The sequence below is a fragment of the Rattus norvegicus genome, chromosome 4, assembly GCF_036323735.1.
Source record: "Rattus norvegicus strain BN/NHsdMcwi chromosome 4, GRCr8, whole genome shotgun sequence".
Taxonomy (NCBI): Eukaryota; Metazoa; Chordata; class Mammalia; order Rodentia; family Muridae; genus Rattus; species Rattus norvegicus.
In genome coordinates this window covers 47,513,984-47,534,591 of record NC_086022.1, presented here as the reverse complement: position 1 = coordinate 47,534,591, position 20,608 = coordinate 47,513,984, and the positions used below count along the sequence as shown (strand labels likewise).

At 38.6% G+C, this 20,608-nt stretch overlaps 1 protein-coding gene across 6 annotated transcripts in view; it reads right to left on the bottom strand.

Moving 5' to 3' along the window:
- The window catches only part of Cftr (CF transmembrane conductance regulator), a 272,563-nt gene that overhangs the window by 160,055 nt on the left and 91,900 nt on the right, over positions 1-20,608 (bottom strand). The window contains exons 1-2 of one of the 6 annotated variants that reach the window (XM_063285514.1): positions 7,202-7,858; positions 6,774-6,936 (exon numbers count right to left, since the gene is read on the bottom strand). The exons of 1 other annotated variant lie outside the window; for it this stretch is intronic. In XM_063285514.1, the coding sequence (XP_063141584.1) occupies positions 6,774-6,936; positions 7,202-7,658 (620 nt within the window). In that variant the 5' untranslated portion in view covers positions 7,659-7,858. Of the gene's footprint in view, positions 1-6,773; positions 6,964-7,201; positions 7,859-20,608 lie in introns of those variants that run through there. 4 more of the 6 variants (XM_063285513.1, XM_006236097.5, XM_039107007.2 and 1 more) reach the window with 4 other exon arrangements.

The following is a 20,608-nucleotide window of genomic DNA, read 5'->3' as shown; positions in this document are numbered from 1 at the left end:
CAGGAACAGATGAACCATTTAAACAACTCCATAACTCCTAACGAAATAGAAGCAGTCATTAAAGGTCTCCCAACCAAAAAGAGCCCAGGTCCAGATGGGTTTATTGCAGAATTCTATCAGACCTTCATAGAAGACCTCATACCAATATTATCCAAACTATTCCACAAAATTGAAACAGATGCAGCACTACCAAATTCCTTCTATGAAGCCACAATTACTCTTATACCTAAACCACACAAAGACCCAACAAAGAAAGAGAACTTCAGACCAGTTTCCCTTATTAATATCGACACAAAAATACTCAATAAAATTCTGGCAAACAGAATCCAAGAGCACATCAAAACAATCATCCACCATGTAGGCTTCATCCCAGGCATGCAGGGATGGTTTAATGTATGGAAAACCATCAACGTGATCCATTATATAAACAAACTGAAAGAACAAAACCACATGATCATTTCATTAGATGCTGAGAAAGCATTTGACAAAATTCAACACCCCTTCATGATAAAAGTCCTGAAAGAATAGGGATTCAAGGCCCATACCTAAACATAGTAAAAGCCATATACAGCAAACCAGTCTCTAACACTAACTTAAATGGAGAGAAACCTGAAGCAATCCCACTAAAATCAGAGAATAGACAAGGCTGCCCACTCTCCCTACTTATTCAATATAGTTCTTGACGTTCTAGCCAGAGCAATCAGACAACAAAAGGAGATCAAGGGGATACAGATTGGAAAAGAAGTCAAAATATAACTATTTGCAGATGGTATGATAGTATATTAAATGATCCAAAAAGTTCCACCAGATAACTACTAAAGCTGATAAACAACTTCAGCAAAGTGGCTGGGTATAAAATTAATTCAAATAAATCAGTAGCCTTCCTCTACACAAAAGAGAATAAGCAGAGAAAGAAATTAGGGAAATGACACCCTTCATAATTGTCCCAAATAATATAAAATACCTCAGTGTGACTTTAACCAAGCAAGTAAAAGATCTATACAATAAGAACTTCAAGCCTCTGAAGAAAGAAATTGAAGAAGACCTCAGAAGATGGAAAGATCTCCCATGCTCATGGATTGGCAGGATTTATATAGTAAAAACGGCCATTTTACCAAAAGCGATCTACAGATTCAATGCAATCCCCATCAAAATACCAATCCAATTCTTCAAAGAGTTAGACAGAACAATTTGCAATTTCATCTGGAATAACAAAGGATAGCTAAAACTATCCTCAACAATAAAGGGACTTCTGGGGGAATCCCTATCCCTGAACTCAAGCAGTATTACACAGCAATAGTGATAAAAACTGCATGGTATTGGTACAGAGACAGACAGATAGACCAATGGAATAGAATTGAAGACCCAGAAATGAACCCACACACCTATGGGCACTTGATTTTTGACAAATGAGCCAAAACCATCCAATGGAAAAAAGATAGCATTTTCAACAAATGGTGCTGGTTCAACTGGAGGTCAGCATGTAGAAGAATGCAGATCGATCCATTCTTATCACCCTGTACAAAGCTTAAGTCCAAGTGGATCAAGGACCTCCAAATCAAACCAGATATACTCAAACTAATAGAAGAAAAAGTGGGGAAGCATCTCGAACACATGGGCACTGGAGAAAATTTCCTGAACAAAACACCAATGGCTTATGCTCTAAGATCAAGAATCGACAAATGGGATCTCATAAAACTGCAAAGCTTCTGTAAGGCAAAGGACACTGTGGTTAGGACAAAACGGCAACCAACAGATTGGGAAAAGATCTTTACCAATCCTACAATAGATAGAGGCCTTATATCCAAAATATACAAAGAACTCAAGAAGTTAGACCGCAGGGAGACAAATAACCCTATTAAAAATGGGGTTCAGAGGTAAACAAAGAATTCACAGCTGAGGAATGCTGAATGGCTGAGAAACACCTAAAGAAATGTTCAACATCTTTAGTCATAAGGGAAATGCAAATCAAAACAACCCTGAGATTTCACCTCACACCAATCAGAATGGCTAAGATCAAAAACTCATTTGACAGCAAATGCTGGTGAGGATGTGGAGAAAGAGGAACACTCCTCCATTGTTCGTGAGATTGCAGACTGGTACAACCATTCTGGAAATCAGTCTGGAGGTTCCTCAGAAAATTGGACACTGAACTACCTGAGGACCCAGCTATACCTCTCTTGGGCATACAACCCAAAAGATGCCCCAACAAATAACAAAGACACGTGCTTCACTATGCTCATAGCAGCCTTATTTATAATAGCGAGAAGCTGGAAAGACCCCAGATGCCCTTCAACACAGGAATCGATACAGAAAATGTGGTACATCTACATAATGGAATATTACTCAGCTATCAAAAAAATGACTTTATGAAATTCATAGGCAAATGGAGGGTTCTGGAAAATATCATCCTGAGTGAGGTAACCCAATCTCAGAAAAACACACATGGCATGCACTCATTGATAAGTGGCTATTAGCCCAAATGTTTGAATTGCCCTAGGTGCACAGAATACATGAAACTCAAGACGGATGATCAAAATGCGAATGCTTCACTCCTTCTTTAAAAGGGGACCAAGCATACCCTTGGCAGGGAATAGGGAGGCAAAGATTAAAACAGAGGCAGAAGGAACACCCATTCAGAGCCTGCCCCACATGTGGCCCATACATATACAGCCACCCAATTAGACAAGATGGGTGAAGTAAAGAAGTGCAGGCCGACAGGAGCCGGATGTAGATTTCTCCTGAGTGACACAGCCACAATACAGCAAATACATATGTGAATGCCAACAGCAAACCACTGGCCTAAGCACGGGACCCCCGTTGAAGGAATCAGAGAAAGGCCTGGAAGAGCTTGAAGGGGCTGGAGACCCCATATGAACAACAATGCCAACCAACCAGAGCTTCCAGGGACTAAGCCACTACCCAAAGGCTATACATGGACTGACCCTGGGCTCCAACTGCATAGGCAGCAATGAATAGCCTAGTATGAGCACCAGTGTAAGGGGAAGCCCTTGGTCCAGCTAAGAGTGAACCTCCAGTGAACGTGATTGTTGGGGGGAGGGCGGTAATGGGGGAAGGATGGGGAGGGGAACACCCATATAGAAGGGTAGGGGGAGGTGTTAGGGGGATGTTGGCCCAGAAACTAGGAAAGGGAATAACAATCGAAATATAAATAGGAAATACTAATTAATTAAAAAGAAATACTCAAGTTAATAAAGATAAAAAAATGTTTCAACATTTGCTCCCCCTCCTATTTTATCAGAATGATTGTCCCATCATTTTAAGGGAATGTTAAATATCATCAATATGCAATACACATATATCTGTAGAGTTGATCACAATGAAGTCAATTTCAACAAGAAACAGTTATTAGAATCATGTAATCCTGGATTCCTGAAATGTGCTGAATACTAAACACAAAAGTAGTTTACAATTTCAAATAGCCGTCAACATCAAAAAATGATTAATTAATGGGCTATATAGAAATTGACCATTTGAAATTGACAAGCCTCATCTGAACTATTATAGTATTCTTCCGAAAAGCCTAAGTTCTCTGATAATCAAGCCCATGAAAAAGCCACTTTGTAATGCTGATTTTACACAGAGAAACCTACATGCTGCATTGATTCCATTCTTAAGAGCTGAAGGGAAGTGGCTAAAACACTGTTTCACACAGTGATGATGAACAATGTATTTATGAAATCCCTCTGTCAGTATCTCCAAACAAGTGGACCTCTTTCATAGTTTTTCCCTCTTAAACTCACTGCTTTGCAGGTACTTTGCTCTGAGGAAATGTACAAGATGCACGGGGAAGAGAGGATCAAAATGGCCCAAATTGCTGCTGACTCAGAGGTGTTTTTAAAGTCTCAACAAATAATGTCTAACTGCATGTTAAATGGTTAACGCCCTTCCCTTATGGTTTGGCAATCCTATACTTATCTATAGTTCTACCACAGTGAAATTACAGGTTCCTATAAAAGGACATTAACGGTAATAATATACTTTATGGTGATATTTATTTGTAGACCTCTTAAACAAGTTTTAACATTTAGGAATTATCACAGTAAGTCCAACTTCCATAAAGAAAACAAAAAGCCTTGACTTCCCCTGTGTATCAGTGTGTACTGAGTACTATTTCATTGCTACATCAAACAACATGTTGATGAAGTTATTTTAAAATAATTATAGCTTCCTCTGCTCTGAGGAGCAATGGATTGACTATTAAAAGTATATTGTGTATTAACGTGCTATAAAACCTTGGAAGAGATTTTAATAATTGTGATATCAACTAAAATAAATTTCACTGTATAGGGATATTTATTACACATACACACCCATATATACTACATACACAAAATGACAATTTCATCATGTTGTGTACAAGTGGTACTCTTAGAACTGTGCATTAAACTAAACAAAATTAACAAAAACCTAACATAAATCCCAAGTTGAAAATTCTAAGCTTTGTAATATTCAAACATGATCAGTGAAAAATAAACAGGAGTCCTAAGGGACTGGTACAGAGCTAACATTGGGCAGTGCTTGCCCACTGTCGAAACAGAGGGTCTCCATCCTAGATGTGGATTCTTCCAATTCTATCAAAGAAAAGCCAAATGATAGCATGGAACTCTGGAGCTGTAGCCACTGGATGGCATCCATCAACTAAACGGACAGCTATCCTGAGTTTTCTAAATACCATATCCTCAGTATATCAAAAGTGGCCTTTGGATTTGGATAACCTAAGTCTTAGCAAACGTAAGATAGTGTCTGTGCATGGATCAGAAAGAGAATGGAAATGTTGCTACCTAACTTGTTGAAACTGTTTATAGCTCAGTCAGTAAAGTAACATGCTTCCCAAGTATGAAAAGCTGAGTTCAATCCCAAGCACACATATGAGAAGGTGGGCAAGGTGACGACACATGATTACAATCTCATTGCTGCCAAGGCAAAGACAGTAACACTCCTTGGGTTCGCTGACAAGTTTGTCTAACAACTGGTGAAATTCAGGCCAATGAGAGACATGTCTCAAAGGAGATGATGGCTCTTCTGAGGATATCTTATACTGCACTCTGTGGGCATAAAAGCAAGCATGTGCATGTGCATGTGCATGTTCATGTGTGTACGCACACATGCATATGCTAACAGATACACAACAGGCATGATCTTTTTCTTAAAGCTATATGAAAATGCAAAGTTTCCAGAGCCCACTGCCCTGGACACTAAGCACACTGCCTAATCCAGTGGAGAAAAGGTTTTCACCCTTTGAAAAGTATAGTCCAGAAGGAAGTTTATAATCACTGACTGGTACTTAGCTAAATGTCAGCTCCTATAAATAGGAGGAACTAAACTCTTAAAAACACACCTATTCTTAAAGCAACTGATTATGAAATCATTTGGAGAACAGAAATGAGTATGTTCTTAACAAATTTCACAGCCATTATAATACATTTCCTTTCCAAATCTGCCTAAGAACATTTGTAAAGCACACTAAAATGTATTAGGTGGATTATAAAAACGGGAAATTTTTGAAACACTTTGATAAGTGAAAAATTTTGAAGTTTCTTAATACTTAGTGGGGGAAACACACAAGAGATATTCATTCTTCAGAAAACTTGCCTTTTCAGGCAGATTGACATTTAAGTTCCTCAATAAGCTCTGGTGAAAGTCTAAAGTTTATGTCAATTGACAATCTGATATTGTAAGTAGTAAGAAATTAGATCCAGGCTGATAAGCTAAATTTATAGACGAAGTAAGAAAAGGCACTACAAATATCCACTCTAAAGAGTAAAGAGGGACCTTCTCTCCCATCCACTGGGAGGAGCTCTCCTGTAGAAGCACTTGCCTCCCCTCAGTCCTGAGCTCTAGACCTGCAGAAAAAGGACTGAAGGCTGAGCCTTGCCTCGTACCCACACCACAGGGCACATTTAGAACATATTCCACATTTATGATACTTTAGTGTGCTGATTCACTGGGGGTGGGGTTGAGCCAGCTAAGGACCCATGAGAGAGCTGTTCTCTTCATTCATTCACACTACATGACTGAGTACAAGAAGCTCCACAGAGTACCTCATATACAAAGTGCTTAATACTTGCCTAGGTCTTCCAACTTCGATTCTAATTTTTTTTGGTAGGATAAGAGAACAATCTCCTAAGTATCAATTGAATATAGCGTCAGTGGCTAGAACCCTAGTCTCATATCCCCAGAGTAACTGAATTTTCAAATGCATTGCTTACAGTATTTCTTTCTAAAGTTAGGTATTTTAACTGACTTGCTCATTCTTAAAGAAGAATACTGTAACTGTACTAAGCATGTTAGTCTTACTCAATATTATAACAGCAAAAGTAAGTATAATTCCTTGATTTTTAAAAACCTGAGTCAATAAACGTTTTCCAAACACCTATTATATACAGGCGCGCCACCTGCAGACAAACTTTTCTGGGAGAAAACAATGGACCAATCTTAATGTTTTATTAAGTACATTTATGATGTATAACTGTTTTCAGGAAATTTAAAAAAATCTATTGCTCTGTTGCATATTTGGCTGTTGCAAGTCTGATTCCAGGTGCAAATATATATTTGTTCTCTGTTCCATCAGTTTTATTTCATTCTACAAAATACATAGTTCCTTTAAAGCAATGAATGACAACACACCTTTAAAGCAAAACAAAACTCAACAAAAATCTCTTCCTGTTTTCCCAAAGTCTGCCCGTATTTATTCCCTTCTCTGGCATGGGCACACGTGTCCCTGAAAGATCCTCTGGGCACCCTCTCACCTGAAGAAGAGTTTGGAGATAAAGCTGGCTTTCTCCAGAGGCGACTTCTGCATGATGTCTCCGTGGTGCACTAAGGTCTGTGTCCGGACAGGTTCAGGTTGGACTCGACTTCTGGATATCCAGGACCCGTTCAATGCTTTTGGCTCTTCCCTTTTACTCAGTCCTGAGGTGATGTCATTTGCTTCCAATTCCCCCCACCCACTCCGGTCCCACACACCTCCCCTTCCTTAGCCTTCTTCCCCCGCCTCCGCAGCCCAGGTTAAAGTCAGCACTGCCTAGCCCAGCCTCACAGTCACTGCTCTCCACGCCCCGCGTCCGCCCCGGGCCAGCGCTCCTTCCTCCAGCGCGCCCGCGCCTCCTGGCCCGCGCCTCCTTTACCTTGGCCTTTATTATCCGCGCCCGCCCTCCAGCGCCCCCCTCGTGCCTACCTTCACATGGTGGCCCCAGCAGTGGCTCAGACAGCGGGCCCGGGTAAACCATGGCCAATCTGCGGGACTTAGAATCCTTCTTACTTAGGAATAAAGACCAGTCACTGATTCCCTTAGCTTCCCGGAACCTTTCTCTTCCTTCTCCTTGTCCCTCTCTCTCCTCTCCCTCCTTCTCCTCCTTCCCCTCTCCTCCTCTTTCTCCTCCTTCACTTTTTTCTCTATCTCTTTCTCTCTCTCCTTCTCTTTGTCCTCCTTGATCTCTTTGTCCTCTTCCTCCCTCTTCTCTTCCCACTGCTCCCCTGCCTTCCTCTCTTTCTCCTCCCTCCTCTCTTTCTCCCCCTTCCTCTCTTTCTCTTCCTTCTCCAACTGAATCTTTCCCTTCACTTTGCTCTCCTTTTTCTTCTCTTTCTTCCTCCTTTCTTCCCCCTCCTCCTCCAGTTAACTTTTCCAGATCCATTTTGGAAAGGAGAGGAAAATGTGGCTCTTTGGTATCAAAGAGCACTCAAGAAGCTGCAAAGTTCCACCTCAGTAAGCCCTTCAAGAGCTGGACGAGACCTAAGCTCTGTTGACTGAAGGCTCCAGAGTAGACAAAGTGGCACAAACACCTATGAGGTGACACGCACATATGTCACAATTCCCTGATATGTCACAATTACAGCAAAAGTCCTACCAAGGAAAGGGAAGCCACTACTTTCCCGTATGAGCTACATGTGTATCATACATATATGTCACAATGCCCTGATATGTCATAACTTGACATATCAAAGTCCTCAAGGACAAAGGGAGCTACTCCTTTACCACTTCTCACTCAGGACCTGCTCAGTGTGGTGTGGTATTTCACCTTCAGAAGGCTTTTATGTGTGTGCTAGAGAATGACAAGAGGAGTCTAAACTAAATGACCCTCCTCTCATTTCCCCCTAGTTTTGTTAAGCAAAATATCTTGACTAAGACACTGAAAGGGACTCTGAGTCACTGAAGCAAAGGTGTCCTATTCACCTCAAGTTCTCTGAGAGAAAGTTCCCCAGGCTGTGGGCCTTCCTTCCCAGCTTTTGGTATGAGAAATGTGTGTCTAACACAAAACCCTGCTGGGCTATAAAGAGACAATACTTAAATAACTAAACCCTGCTGTGCCAAAGCAAGTGTAAATAGAGGTTTTTTTTCCTTTCATTGAAAATCGAACGTTCTTTTTATGCAGGCTGAGGCAGCACACATCTTTAACCCCAGAATTCAGCACTCAGGAGTCATAGGCAAGCAGAAGATCTCTGAGTTCAAGGCCAGTATGGTCTACAGAGCAAATTCCAGGACAGCCATGGCTACACAGAGAAACTCTGTCTTGAAAAACCAAAACCAAACAAACACAAAAAAAAAACAATTTTTTTCTCACACACTATATCCTGATTACTGTTTTTCCTCCCTCTACCCCTCCCAGTTCCTTCCCTCCTCCAGTTTCATCTGGATCATTCCCTTTCTGTCCATCATTAGGAAACAAACAGGCTTTTAAAGGACAATAATAAAATAAATAAGGTTAAGAAAACGTATTAGACTTAGACAAAACAAACAGAAAGGGGCCCAATAAAGGGCATAAGAAACAGAGACCAACTTGTTCAAACATTCAGGAATCCCACAAATACACTGAACTAGAAGCCATGATATACATACAGAGTATCTGGTGCAATCCCTCAACAGCCCCATGCTAGTTTCCCCAGTGTCTGTGAGTTCACATGACCTTGGGCATGTTGACTCAGAGGGCCTTGTTTGCATGGTTTTCTACCTTCTCTGGTCTATCCTTTTCTGCCCTCACTGCGGGGTTCCTAATCCCTGAAGGGAAGGGTTTGATAGGGCTATCCCACTAGGGCTGTTTGTTCCAAGGTTAGAGTTTGAGGGTTTTGAGGCCTGATTCTTGCCTCCCCACTATAAAAGCAAGGGAGTTTACTTATAAATTATCTGATTTTTAATTTGTGGACATCCAACTACAACACAAGTAAAACGTGTATTTCATAATACTTCTAAGACAAGAAAATACATTTAAATTAATGAATGATGTGGTCAAGAGGCCTACTTCCTGTATCTATACTAGCTTTTTTCCTTATCATGAAATAGTTGTAAAGACATTTAATTTAACAGCCAAACTTGATTTAAAGATAAAAAAATAGCAAAAAAGATAAAGTTTTTACAGATAGAAACTGCAGGAAGGCTTGTAGGCCTTCTAACCTGTCACTGTCAAGTGCTCTCCTTGCATTTTCCTCTCTCCATTATGACAAGAGAACTTGGAACTTGGTTCTCACTATTGACTTTTCCCATCCCTTTGACTGAACTTGATTTATCCTTCCCCACCCTCACCTGTTGTTTGTAAATGCTAGTGTGACCATCACAGATGATGCAGTTTCTGAAATGAATTTGTTATCAGTTCTTCCTTGTTTTCACCATCACATGACACTAAATGAAGAATTAAGTTTCAGAGATCATCAAAGCTGGCCAAACTGCATGACTCCAGGATATCTCAAGCTGCTTCCTCTTGAAAGGACAAGTGAAAAGTTATGAGTCCTTGCAGTTTCCAGGGACCTTCATCCAACAACCATGTTCATATATACTATTATGCCTATTTTGCCATTTCCAGGTAATGAAGCATTGGAGTAAATGTTGTTGGTAAATATTAGTGGATTCAAATTCAGATGTGATCCCAAACCTTCAGTCTCATCAGTGTGAAACATTAAGCAAATCTCCCACCATGTATTCCTGTTCTGCCACCAAACCTTTCTCCTCACATTAGTTTCATGAAGTCAAAACTTACACAGCTGTTCAATAAGATAGGAAAGCAGAAATCTACTGACCAAAAGGCCACGAGAGCTATATATCTTGAATAAATGTTATGTAAGTGGCATAATCCATTCTAGAGTATGTATACGTGAGCATAGGCAGGCCCTAGACTTTTATCATAAGGCATCACAGTCCAAACTTGTTTGGGCAGAAGATTTCAGCAAAGCAGACAAGTCTAAGTAAAATAAAGATATGATGTACATAATTTGTACCTAGGTACATGCCTGATACAAATGTGAAAATATATCAGAAAATACGTGCAGATATAGGTAAGATTGTGACTGAAGTTCTAAATGAGACTCTCAAAGGAAATCAACAGATCAGGATGAACATAAAAGGTGATACTAAGATATGATGATTTTTCTCTTCAAGATACTCAAATACTAATCATATCATCATATACCACTACAATAGCTTACATTCATTAGATATTTATCATATGTCATGAGTAAATTACAGGGTGAGATTTGGCTCTTAGGACATGTTCATGTACAGGTAACTAATACCCCATTCTGCAGAGGAAGAACCTGAAAAATAATGGTTTATTAATTCCCAAGTTAAGTTGCTTGGCTGATTGATAACAACACAGTGGCTTGGTGTGGTTCTCAGGACAGAGCATGGCATGGCTTGTCCCACATCCTCAGTCCTAGTCACAGTGTGATCAGCCAGTAATAATGAAAGAGCGAAATGGAAGGCGAAGCTAAGCAGTCTTTGTCTGCCCTGGGCCTTGATGATTGCACATCCATCTGCAGGACTGACTGGTGTTTTAGGAAGAGCTGTGCTTTAGTACAGATGAGTAATACTCACTCTCGTGGCATACCTTGAAGATACACTGAGAGGACTGCAAGAGGAAGCGAGGAAGGGTTGGTGAAAAGAAAGAAAAGAGGAAGAGGACAAAAGGAACCCATGTCTATTTGGCACCAACTACAGTGTGTGCCAGCCATGTGCCAGGCGCTTTCCACAAATGCCCTTAGCAATGTAAGCTTTCTGTCTATGCTTCTCTACTTGCTGGAAAATTGTCCACGTTTCCCCATTAGAGATCATAAGAGTGTGCTTACACTACATCCAACTCTGATCATCACATCCAACTTAGAGTATATCCGAATCTTTCCTGAGGGAGCTTTATCATAAATGGGTAGCAATCATGGATGCACTGAAATGTAGAAAGTAGAAGGATGAGAAAGTTCTTTCAGAGGAAGACAAGGCTCCCTAAAGAGAGAAGGCAGACCTCATTAGCCTCACATACACAGGATGGCTATGCTTAAAAACTTACCAAAGGTAGGAGGTAGGGGCAGTCTCAGCTCCTTCACACCTTGCCTCAAGGATCCCTCAGTGTGAATACATCATTGCAGACTTACAAAGCTGCTGCTTGGCCAGAGCGGATGCCCTGTTACAGAGCTAAGGCCAGTAGGGCATCCTCTACTTCCAACATCACATTTGGTCTGACAAATGTGTTTATAAACACTCATGAAAACACACACACACACACACACACACACACACACACACACAATCTGATATTCATATAGAACTTCCACAGAAATGGATACAAAAATAATGTCTTCTGGGGTATATTTTGTTTCTTTTTAACTCATTTTAAGTAATGCAGCAAGAACAACCAAGCAATCATTCTGTCTTGTAGTTACTGATCTAATAGATGAAACGACATCCTAAAGAGGGAATCTGAAGCTACTCAAGTATGAGTAGCTGCTGTTAAGCTTTCAGAAAATAGGAGCCTGATAGTATGGCTGATATACAGAATACGGTAATACTTCCATCGAGACAGAGAATTTACTCAGGGTTTTCAATTTTTCTTTAGAAACTGTACTAGAGTATATAAAAGTCATTTGAGTTTTAAGGCAACAAAAGCTAAGTTTGAAACCCACCAAACACTAAGCTGTGTGACTTTAGATAAGTCTCCTTTCTTTGTTTTTGGAGACAGACTTTCTCTGTGTAGCCCTGGCTCTCCTGGAACTCACAGAGGCCTCTGCCTCCCAAGTGCTAGGATTAAAGGCCTGAACCTCTTATGTAAAGTTTCTCTTCCCTCAGAATTAGATTAACTACTCCCACCAAATAGTGTATTTATTTGGTGGATTAGGAGAGAAATGTCTCTATTTCTGTGCCATTGCAATGCAGTTTAATTATTCTTTGATGTGATGCTGATCTGTGTATTATAACAGGATGTTTACTAGTATCTCAAACCTCTATCCAAAGCTGTTACTAGAATCAATCTGTAGTACCCAAGCTGTGACAAACATAATCTCAAAACATTACCAGATATATGAGGGGAATGGGCTGAAAATAGGCCCTTAGTTGAGATGAAATACATTAAATATGATACATGGATATAAAGGATTTATAACGTTATAAGCATCCAAGAAATGCTCCAAATTACATTTATGTACAATGGTTATGCATCAGAAACTCAGGTTAACTTGCAAAACAAAATACTACAGACTGCGGAGTCTTCTGAAGGCTGTCAGAGTTCTCAGGAACTTTGGTTTCCTGCTCCTTTTGATGTTATTTGGCTGGATAAAACTGGCAGGAAAATGAGAAATCAAATACTCTTACAAGGCTAAGATAATTTTGATTTACATGCAAAGCTGCATTTTATAGACATGCTTTTGACCTCTGCACACTGAAGACTTTTTCTAGTTTTGTTTCCTGGTTCCTCTGATTTTCAGCTCATCTACAATAGTATAGTTGTAACAACTGGGACCAGATGGGATTTGGCACCCTGATGGGTCTTCTGAATATTAAAGGTAGTTCCTTAGAAAGTCTAAAAGATCCTCCAGTATGCAAAACAGGAATGTTATTAATGTTACTAATAAGCTGGAACAATTACAAAGACTATACTGAACGTAGCTTAGTCATGAAGACAGAAGCTAATGAATCTTCTGGGGTTTCCTAAAGTTTTGATCCTGAAATGTTCTATTATTTATATTCATTCCATTCTTATTTTCCCACTGAAGCTTTTCTACAAACAAGAGAATTCCAAATATCAAGTTAAATTTGCATTCGTGGTGTCATGCTAAAAGCCAGATGTTACCTACAGAGTTATAATAGTAGTTTAATAAATTTGAATTCTATGGGGAAAAATGATAAAACTTTGCCCATAAAGTCTGTGGAATTTCTGTGTTACATTTAACTAGTTAGTGAACTACTACCACAAAGTAGATGGTTCATTTATTTCTACCTTCTTCTCTAAGTGGATGGTTTATAATAAAGCGGGTAACATGGTGATTTTAAGATGCAGGTGATGAACATAGATTGATGGAAATATTACTGCAAATGGGTACTCACAATGATCCTTAAAGTCCTAGTTTATCAAAGTCCAGTACAATTTATGATCCTCAGTCTAATGTCTAGAAGACAATATGCATTTAACTAGACAAAGAAACACTGCCCCCACAACTCAGTTATGAAAGAGCTTGGACTCAGAAATGTACAGTTAACAGTCACTGGCATTATGGTCAACAAATCCAACTAAATTTTTAAAATTTCACCTTATGTTAATTTTTGTACTCATTTATGATTTTGAAAGGGAAGGGTGTGAAGGACAGAATGTAAGGTTGATTACCCATTATTATTTGTTTTTGTCTGGAAGGCTAAAATTTAAGAATTCATGGTTTTATATTCTCTGTCTTGGTTTAGTTATTCTGCACAGACAATCTAAAGGATATTGCTATTTCAGGGCTCTGTGATGGTTATTTATTGATCTCCATGTTCATCGCAATTGGTGCAGCTATGGTGATTAATCCAAATGGTCAAAAGGACAAGCCACTCCTGCTCAGAGACTAGGGTTTCTTTGCATTGTAGGAGCTGACAGCGACTGGGGTTTCTTTCTTGCTCGTATAGCTGTTACCAAACAGCAAGCCTGACAAAGGGTAGCAGGCATTTGGAGTTTATATGCCAAAACTTGTATTTAAAGACACTTGAATGTTTATATTCCTTCTGGAAGTATAATAAAGCTAATGAAGTAAAATCAAATGGACAAATTTAAATCATTCTTCATCTAAACAGACGACCACTGCAAAGTTTTACCTTCAAATACAGATTCAATTATTAGTGAAAAAAACTAGCTTAACTTGATACCATCTTTGTAAGAAAGTACTTATAGGATGCATATATCTTTTGCTATATAAATGTCTCAGGAAAAACTGTAAAATTAGTGTGTTGCAGTAACAAAAATATATCAGTTTTCAAATAAATAAATTTAGGTGCAAAAGGTGAACACTACATAAATTCAAGAGAGATCATCGGAATTTGACTAATCCTGATAGTGTGCTCATAGGTGACTGTGTAACCATTGTGCTCTGCATACAGCTAGACCAGGGAGAACAGTCTTGATTAGCTGAGGAGCTGCATTGAACACCTTGTTCTCCTGCTTTTCTATGTGAGTTAAAACAGGACAGATCACACATGGAGTGTTTCTTTTCTTTTTCTTTGGACTTCATTGAATGGATCTAGTTAGTCCATGGATGGAAATGGGGATGGAATCCAGGATGAAACAGTGTATAAGGTAATCCTGGCTGAAACTAATAATGGGAATGAGAGAGCCTTCTGAGGCCTTTGTAGGAGTCTGTTCCAATAAGACAACAGTGGATCTAAGACGGCCTCTTTTGTTCACTGACGTTTTCATATATTTATATGATGCATTTTTGCTATCCTCTCATCTTCTTCCCAGTCCAAAGCTCTTCTCAACAAGCCAAAGAACTATTTTCATCAGACAAAATGTTACTGAGACAGAAGCCAACAGCAGAAATTGCCTAGAATGCTCAGGCTCTGCTTACACTCGTCTGATGTGTAGAAATGAGAATATGCCGTTGTAACAAGTAAATCTCCTAGTCCTGAGCAGGTGAGTGGAGGACAAACATGAAAGGGTACCTCTGGATCTCTCAGACACCTCAATATTCAAAATGAATTGATCCTATGACCTTATTTGAACTCTAAGAAGTGAACGATACGTTCCATACATAGGTAGGTAGGTAGGTAGGTAGGTAGGTAGGTAGGTAGGTAGGTAGGTAGGTAGGTAATCCTGGCTGAAACTAATAATGGGAATGAGAGAGCCTTCTGAGGCCTTTATAGGAGTCTGTTCCAATAAGTTAGGTAGGTAGGTAGGTAGGTAGGTAGGTAGGTAGGTAATCCTGGCTGAAACTAATAATGGGAATGAGAGAGCCTTCTGAGGCCTTTATAGGAGTCTGTTCCAATAAGTTAGGTAGGTAGGTAGGTAGGTAGGTAGGTAGGTAGGTAATCCTGGCTGAAACTAATAATGGGAATGAGAGAGCCTTCTGAGGCCTTTATAGGAGTCTGTTCCAATAAGTTAGGTAGGTAGGTAGGTAGGTAGGTAGATATAGGTAGGCAGAGATAGTACATACATATGCACATACACATATATACACATTCCCAAAATCTATGGTAATCCTAAATTTCCCCCTATTTATCCACACCTCCAGGACTGCATGCTTACCCTGCTTGTGGGTTAGTGTCAAAATTAAGATCTTCTCTAGAGCCATTAGATATTGTCACAAAAAATACCCTGCTGGGAGTAAGAAAATATTTCTCTCAGATAACTTTGAACCATTTACATAACTACATTCTTTCACACTAGCAATAATTCATTATGGGTTATTCTTTTTTTTAAAGTGTGTATAATATCAATTGCATTTCATTTTACTTATTAAAGATATTAATTGTAAGTGTAAAACAGAAACAAACAAGAAAAAAACCTCCAGAAGCTTCAAGAATGGGAAATATCAGAATCCTGTTTCTCTGAAAAGATCCTGGATATTCCTCACTCATATCAAAAGCAGACTGAGGAATGTGAAGAGCTATACCAGGTTCTGGAACTTATGTCATCGCGCAGCCCTGCCCTCCTCAAAGCAAAGCAGGAATTCCACCCCACCATCCCTCATGTCAGGTGAACTGCATGCCCTCAACTCTAATGGGGAACAGAAACCTTGAACCTTTGTGCACCTGCCTTCTGCTCAGCACTGTGGGAACCCAGATACTGACAGCTCCCTGGAGGAGAGCCAGAGCCACGATGGAACATCCAGTCCCGTGTTGCAGGCTCATCGCCAGCCATAGAGCTAGCCACAGCTGCGATTGCACTGCTATGTTTTCAAGACCTCATTTGGCCACTACGCTTGCCGTCTTTTAGAATTCTTCTTGTTGATGATTTATCAAATAATAAAACAAATCACTAAAGGAAGTTAATTGTCCAGCCAAACTGAAAAGCAGAAAGGGGGCATACTTTATTATTATACTTTTACCATGGTTGCTTTCAAGAAAATAACAATGAAAAATCTGATGAAGGATCAATAGCATCTGCAAAAACTAAAAACTTTGCTCATTCACCTCAGTGTGCTCTCATACAAATCCAAACACAGTCAGTGCTTAGGACAACCATAATGATCTTGATACAGTGCTTTCTGGAATGTTTATTGTATTCACTCAGTACATGTAAAATACTCTTTTCTTTAGCTATGCAAGTAGCAAGCATTAGATCATCACTTTTCTAAAATATAGTATCTTTACTTTATGGTTAGTTTAGGAAACATAGTGAAATCCTATCTCAATAAATATATACAGGAGTCTGCAGAGATGGCTTAGTGGTTAGGAGCAGTTGGTACTCTACTAGAAGACTTAGATTTGAGCCACAGTGTACACACATAGTAGTTCACACCACTGTGTAACTGCAGATTCAGGGCATGAGATGCCCTCTTCTGGCATCTACAGGCTGCAGTTGTACACAAAGGCCAACATTCATATACCTAAATTCTCTCTCTCTCTCTCTCTCTATATATATATATATATATATATATATATATATAGATAGATATAGATATAGATATAGATATAGATAGAGACATATAGATAGATAGATAGATATAGATAGATAGATAGATATAGATAGATAGATATAGATATAAATATAGATATAGATATAATTAAATATATTAAGCATACCCACACATACACACACACATATATATATATGTACATATATAATTTTAGATAAATGAGTGTTGTAAATTTGGTTTTTCCTCAGTTGCTCACATAAGGGAATCAAGACTTTATATTAGTAAAGATTGTAACGAGAATTAAATGAGTTGATCTAAAAATTAAAATCTTAACAGAATGACATAGGTAGGTAGTCAGTAGTGTACATTTGTATTCCAACTTTGACTTTTTCTAATGAGTCGGTGGTTGCTGAGCTGAGTCTCTTATGGTTATTTTTACATGGAAAAAGAAAAGTGAGATGGGTACTGTGTACTTCTTTAGGACTTTTAAAAAAGCATACCTTCCCAACAAGTTTTTATTTGCTTACTTTAAAAATAAGGAAAATTAAACTCAACGACAAGAAAACCCAATTTAAAAAAATACATGGACACTCCAGCAATGAAGATGCATGTAAAATATAAGCATATGGAAAGTTATGTACCATCTTTGCCCTCATGAACTTACAAATTAAAGTAACAATTGCATACTATTAGGCTGAAAATTTAAAACATAGTAACAAATGCCAGGGAGGTTAGAATATAATGTTATTGATAAAACTAAATATGGTCCTACTATATAACCCAATCGTCCATGCTCCTAAGTATTTATCCAACTGAAGTGAAAACTTTATGCGCACAGAGAGAGAAATAGAGACAGAGACAGAGACAAATTTGAATCCCAATGTATGTAATAGCTTCATTCAAAATTGCTGAAATCTACAAGTGTTGTTCAATCAGTAAGTAGTCTACCTAATAGAATACTGCTTATCAATAAAAAATGAATTATAAAGCCAAAAAGGACATGGATTAAACTTACAAATTGCTAATCATAATTTAAAAAACACTGGAATAAAAAGTTTATATAATTATATGATTTATATTATATATCTATTAGAAAATTCAAGACTGCTGAGATGCTAAATAAAAAGGTAATAATTGAAAAGAGCTTGGTGTGGAGAGAAAATCTACAGAAGAGTTGAAGCACGGGGAGATGTTTATAGAAGAGTAGAACTCTTCAGTATGACTGTACATAATGTACTAATTATGCAGTAGTTTCAGCCCTTTGAATTTAACAATGCAAACACTGTATCTTTTTTATTGGATATTATATTTATTTATATTTCAAATGCTATTCCATTTCCCAGTTTCCCCTTGGGAATCCAATATATACAAATAATTCAAGAAGTTAGACTCCAGAGACCCAAATATCCCTATTAAGAAATGAGGCAGAGAGCTAAACAAAGAATTCACAGCTGAGGAATATCGAATGGCTGAGAAGCACCTAAAGAAATGTCCAACAACCTTAGTCATCAGGGAAATACAAATCAAAACAACCCTGAGATTACACCTCACACCTGTCAGAATGGCTAAGATCAAAAACTAAGGTGACAGTAGATACTGGCAAGGATGTGGAGAAATACGAACACTCCTCCAATTTCGGTGGGATTGCAAGCTGGTACAACCACTCTGAAAATCAGTCTGGAGGTTCCTCAGAAAATTGGACATAATACTACCTGAGGACCCATCTATATCACTCCTGAGCATAGACCCAAAAGATGCACCAACATATAACAAAGACACATGTCCCAATATGTTCATAGCAGCCTTATTTATAATAGCCAGAAGCTGGAAAGAACCCAGATGTCCTTCAACAGAGGAATGGATACAGAAAATGTGGTACATCTACACAATGGAATACTACTCAGCTATTAAAAACAATGACTTTATGAGTCTTGTAGGCAAATGGATGGAACTAGGAAATATCCTGAGTGAAGTAACCCAGTCCCAAATGAACACACATGGTATGCACTCACTGATAAATGGATATTAGTCCAAAAGCTTGGAACACCCAAGATAAAATCCACAGACCACATGAAGCTCAAGAAGAAGAAAGACCAAAATGTGGATGCTTCAGTCCTTCTTAGAAGGGGGAACAAAATACTCACAGGAGGAAATACAAAGATAAAGTGTGGAGCAGAGACTGAAAAGGAAAGGCTATCCAGAGACTCCCAACTGGGGATCCAGTCCATACACAGATACCAACCCAGGCACTATTGTGGATGCCAAGAAGTGCTTGCTGACAGGAGCCTGATATGGATGTCTCCTGAGAGGCTCTGCCAGAGCATGACAAATACAGAGGTGCATGCTCGCAGGCAACCACTGGACTGAGCTCAGGGTCCCTAATGGAGGAATTAGGGAAAGGACTGAAGGAGCTGAAGGGGTTTGCAAACAATGTATCTTAATAAGAGTAAAAAGCATCACTTAGAACACAGAAAGAGAAGAGACCCTAGTATGCAAAACAGAATAAAAAAGTAGTTAGAAGTAGGAGATTACCTCATGTAACAAAAACTTTGGGTAGGAGCTAAAGTAACTGTGGGAATGAGTAAATCTATGTGGAGTATGAAAACCACATAGGAACTATTCTCTTCAAGAAGTTCCATTTGTCAGTAATACATGGATAATCATGAAGCCACTAAATACACATTCTAGAAAAGAAAACTGAAATCAGAAGATACTGAGTAGTGAAAGCCAGGTTTCTCACAGTTGGAATAGGAAGTTATAGACAAGCAAAGGGAAGTGATTAAAATGATCTATGAGTAATAGATTAGAATTCAAGAAACACTATGAACTTAGTCAGCTAAGGGGCCCTAAAATCGATGGTGCCTCATCAGTAGGTAACAATGCACCACAATGTCCTGATCATAGTTTCAAATACCATTTTCCAATAAAAAGTACAATTACTCCTTTTAGGACAGAGGTAGGAAATATGAAAATTGACCTTAGAATATATTGTCAGGAAGTGAGGAATGAAAATAAAAATAAATTTATAATGCCAAGTATATCTCAAAGAGACCTATAAATACAAACAAAACCTTCTAGCGATCAAAGCCAGAATAATTTGGCAATAAGTCAAGCGGCATTTAATTATAATCAAAAGTGTAAAATAAATACCCATGAGTCAATACTAGCATAAACCAATGAATACATAAATCTTTAGATGAGAATAAATTAACTTCTGATAGAGAATTCCAAACAACTGATTAGATACTTTATTAGGAAGGTAGAACTTACTTCCTCATTCCTAAAGCATGGGTATTTACAATGACTTCCTCCCAAACAATACAGTATTAGTGGCAAAGGGGAATGGAATTACTTTATAGTGGAGGAATCCAACAATACCACCTCATCTAGGTCATCCAGGGCAACATCAATAGCAAAGGTTAAAACTGACAGTCCTGATGGGACATGATGAAAATGGCACTTCATTTCTCTCTTCCTCCCAAGTCCCCACAATCCCAGGATAATCAGGAGAAAACCAAATATAAATATAAATATATACAAATCCAAATATAAATATATAATACAAAAAGTCCAAACAGTACACCTCAAATTGTCAAGATCATGGGAACAATAAAAATCAGAGAAATCATCACATTCAAGATGATAAAAGGAGATATAAGGAGTAAATACAATATAGAACCCTGAATAAGATCTTGGAATAGAAAACTGGGAAATTAGAACTAAACATGGACTTTAGTTTATACTAAATATATTGCAATTGCTTCATTACTTAGAGTAAATGTAACAC